This window comes from Trifolium pratense, linkage group LG5, assembly GCF_020283565.1.
Source record: "Trifolium pratense cultivar HEN17-A07 linkage group LG5, ARS_RC_1.1, whole genome shotgun sequence".
Lineage (NCBI taxonomy): Eukaryota > Viridiplantae > Streptophyta > Magnoliopsida > Fabales > Fabaceae > Trifolium > Trifolium pratense.
Genome location: NC_060063.1, coordinates 13,502,250 through 13,506,132, shown reverse-complemented (window position 1 = coordinate 13,506,132; position 3,883 = coordinate 13,502,250). Strand labels below are relative to the sequence as shown.

The 3,883-nt window shown below is 34.0% G+C and overlaps 1 protein-coding gene across 1 annotated transcript; it reads left to right on the top strand.

The window, feature by feature from the left end:
* The first annotated feature begins 673 nt into the window (after positions 1–673).
* On the top strand, positions 674–2,582 carry LOC123882909 (glycylpeptide N-tetradecanoyltransferase 1). Its single transcript, XM_045931561.1, has one exon. It carries the CDS (start codon positions 974–976, stop codon positions 2,288–2,290), a length of 1,317 nt encoding a protein of 438 aa, XP_045787517.1. The 5' UTR covers positions 674–973; the 3' UTR covers positions 2,291–2,582.
* The last annotated feature ends 1,301 nt before the right edge of the window (positions 2,583–3,883 follow it).

Below are 3,883 nucleotides of genomic sequence, written 5' to 3'. Positions count from 1 at the left end.
AAATCTTTCTTATGAAAGTTGATGAAGCTTAACACTTTGTGAACATAATTTAAATCACAATTGGTCTGCTAGTGCATATTGTATCAATTGATCATCGGTTAATATTAAGTCTGTAATGTTAAAATCAAAATAATGAATGTGATTAGTGACATGACTATGGTTATGTTTGGTTGTATTGCAAAAAAAAATTGATTTAGCAGAATTGAGTTTGACAATAACTTTCCAAATTACACGTGATAATAACTTTCCAAATCTCACATGATAATTATTCTCTAAATTTATGATCCGGTAAAAAAAAAATCATTGATCAGGAAAGACATAAAAATATTTCGTGATAAATAATATAGTTAACAATAATTTTGATATACTTTTAAAATTGATGGTGCTTATCAATTATTGCACATAATTTTAATCACAATTGGTATACTTGTCATAGTGGTTGGAAATATTGCCATGTACTGAAGGGTTGTGGGTTTGAATCTTAGTTAAGACAAAATTGTATTATTTTTTAATAAAAATTGCAAGATAAAATGAAGGGAAAACAGAGAAAACAAATTAGAATTTAGAGTTTGCTTATGTATACAAGCTTATAATATAAAAGATTTAACCAGTTAAGATACCATCCACACGAAGAATAAGTTAACTTGATCTCTTAAAAAAAGTTGTTATTCTTGTACGGCACACTCCCTTGTGTTAGCCGGCCCTCTTACGCTATTCTCCAAAGTAACCCAAAATCTCTCATATAAATCGATTAATTACTCATAAATTTCACTTCTCATTATTTTTCATCTTCTTCATTCTTGGAGCTATCACAACATTACCCTTACATTGTTTCATCGCTTTTTCCCTCTATTCTCTCTTCTCTTCTATCTTCTTCAATTTCAATTCAATACAATACAAATCATTATTTATTTATTTATTCATGTTTTTTATTTTTCATCAGCATTAGGATTTTTCTAAAACCTAATCGATAATGGAAGAAAACAATTCTCAATCCAATTCTCCAAAATCAAAATCAGATCTAATCGATGCAGACACAGAAATTTCAAATTCCAACATCAACAATGATACCTCGTTGGAAACAATTGTTCGGAGTTTCCAAGATTCAATGTCTGTAACAAAACAACACAAATTCTGGGAAACACAACCAGTTGGTCAATACAAAGATGTTGGTGACACATCTTTACCAGAAGGACCAATTGAACCACCAACACCTTTATCAGAAGTGAAACAAGAACCTTATAATTTACCAACAACTTATGAATGGACAACATGTGACATGACTTCTGAAGAAACTTGTGATGAGGTTTATCTTCTTTTAAAGAATAATTATGTTGAAGATGATGAAAATATGTTTAGGTTTAATTATTCTAAGGAGTTTCTTACATGGGCTTTATGTGTTCCTGGTTATTATAAGAATTGGCATATTGGTGTTCGAGCGAAAGGTTCGAAGAAATTAGTTGCTTTTATAACTGGTATTCCTGCTAGGATTAGGGTTAATGATAATGTTGTGAAAATGGCTGAGATTAATTTTTTATGTGTTCATAAGAAACTTAGATCGAAAAGGCTTGCGCCAGTTATGATTAAGGAAATTACTAGAAGGGTTCATTTGGAAAATATTTGGCAAGCGGCTTATACTGCCGGGGTTGTTATTCCAACCCCGGTTGCTACTTGTCAATATTGGCATAGGTCGTTGAACCCGAAGAAGCTTATTGATGTTGGGTTTTCGAGGCTTGGTGCTAGGATGACTATGAGTCGGACTATTAAGCTTTATAAGTTGCCTGATTCAACGGTTACTAGTGGGTTTAGGAAAATGGAGTTGAGGGATGTTCCGGCGGTTACGCGGTTGCTTAGGAATTACTTGGGAAAGTTTGATGTTGCGCCTGATTTAGATGAAAATGATGTTGAACATTGGCTTCTTCCGCATGAGGATGTTGTCGATAGTTACTTGGTTGAGAGTCCTGAAAATCATGAGATCACTGATTTTTGTAGCTTTTATACATTACCTTCTTCAATCCTTGGAAATCAGAGTTACTCAACTTTGAAAGCTGCTTATTCTTATTATAATGTAGCTACGAAAACTCCACTGGCTCAGTTGATGAACGATGCACTGATTGTGGCAAAGCAGAAGGATTTCGATGTTTTCAATGCTTTGGATGTAATGCATAATGAAGGTTTCCTTAAAGATCTCAAGTTTGGACCTGGAGATGGACAGCTTCACTACTACTTGTACAATTATAGGATTCGTAAAGCTTTGAAACCATCTGAACTTGGTCTTGTTCTCTTGTAGCCAGATATGTTTTTTCTTCAGTTTTGGTTTTGATATTGCAATTCGGAAAAACCATTCATTTGTTTTGTTTTATTAGTTTGTTGCTTCAACTGAACACCATTTATTGTTCCTTTGTGTTGGTGTTTTGAGATTGGCTACATTTTGCAAAAGCCAACTAGCCAGATGTTGTACAAAGATGTTGTAGCATTATCGTACAGCATTATCATGCTCTGTTTTAGCGCAGAAATTTTATTTCAAATCTCAGACAAGATTTGCTTCAATTATTTATGCAAGCACGTGCGACTATTCAAGACGTGCCTTGTTCCACAAGTTTTCCTGAAGGCGGTTTGAGTATTATTATTTAAAACAAAAATATAACTTGTTATATTTTTGAAAATAATAATTTATATTTTTGTGTGACAAACAAATTATATTTCTGAAAATAATATAGGGTTGGCCGCAACTCCTACAACTGTGGTTTGTCTGAAGACCTAGCTTGCACATCAAGACAATTGAAGACTATAAATATGTGAAGCCTCAAGCCTATTCATTCATGTATTCTAAACCGTGTTTATTACAAAGTGTGAGTTTTTAAGGTTTAGAGTTTGTGTCAATTGTGAGCCTTTCTTGTGTCACTTTGATGCAAGTTTAGAACTGTGTTTTAGTTGTTAATTGTAAGCTATTCCTAAGCTTTGAAGCACGGAGGTAGTGTGTGTGACTCACTCAAGAGCTTTTAAGCGAGAGTGTGGTCTAGTTTCTAGTAGAGTGTCTCCATCCTGATCGTTATTATTGACAACAGCACGGTACGTGTTATTAGAGGGAATTTGGGACGGGGTCTCATTATCTAGGAGGTTCCTAGATAGGATTGCACGTGTAGTGTCTAGGCGATAAGTCAAGGACCGGGTGTTGGTCGAGGGCTTTGAACTAGAGCTATTATAGTGGATTCATTCCTGGATTGGTATCCCCAGAGTAGGTGACGTTGCACTGAACTGGGTTAACAAACGATCAGTGTTATTTATTATTCTGTTATTTATTGCTTTATTTTATTCAGCGCCTGTCTTGCTGCAGCACATGCTATAGCATCTTGTGCAGCATTGTGTTCACTGCGTGCCAGATTTCACTTTGAAATATTGGCAATTTAACATATTGTTGCAGGGTATGTGAGAGAGCTTATCTTTCGGTTACGCTAATATGCTTACATTGCAAAGTTATGAAGTTGTTCTAGTCTGCTGTTTCAGTTTTCTTTTTGCTTTATTTTTCTTCTAATATTTATTTTTTATGGATACATTTTTGTTCTAATATTTATTTATGCATTATTGCTCGTATATAAGTTGGAAGAACTTGCCTAAAATTCTTACAAAACTGTTTCTGTTAAGTTTGTGTTTGGCTGCATATGTTTTGTTGCTCATGAGTGTTGGGGGGTGTTTGTTGGCTTATTGAATTACATTTGATCTAATTCTGTGGTTTAGGAGGTGGTATTGTCTATCTAAATATAGTTTTATTGGTTAATTTAGTGTTTTGACATTGGATTTATCAGCTTGTACTTTTGTTTTTAGTAGACTTCATCATTAGGAAAGGGATAAGGTAGCTCTCTATGCAAGGGATACCTTTTAA

What these genes read in the sequence shown, in the direction of transcription:
- LOC123882909 (XM_045931561.1), top strand. Translation starts at nt 974, where the DNA reads ATGGAAGAAAACAATTCTCAATCCAATTCTCCAAAATCAAAATCAGAT.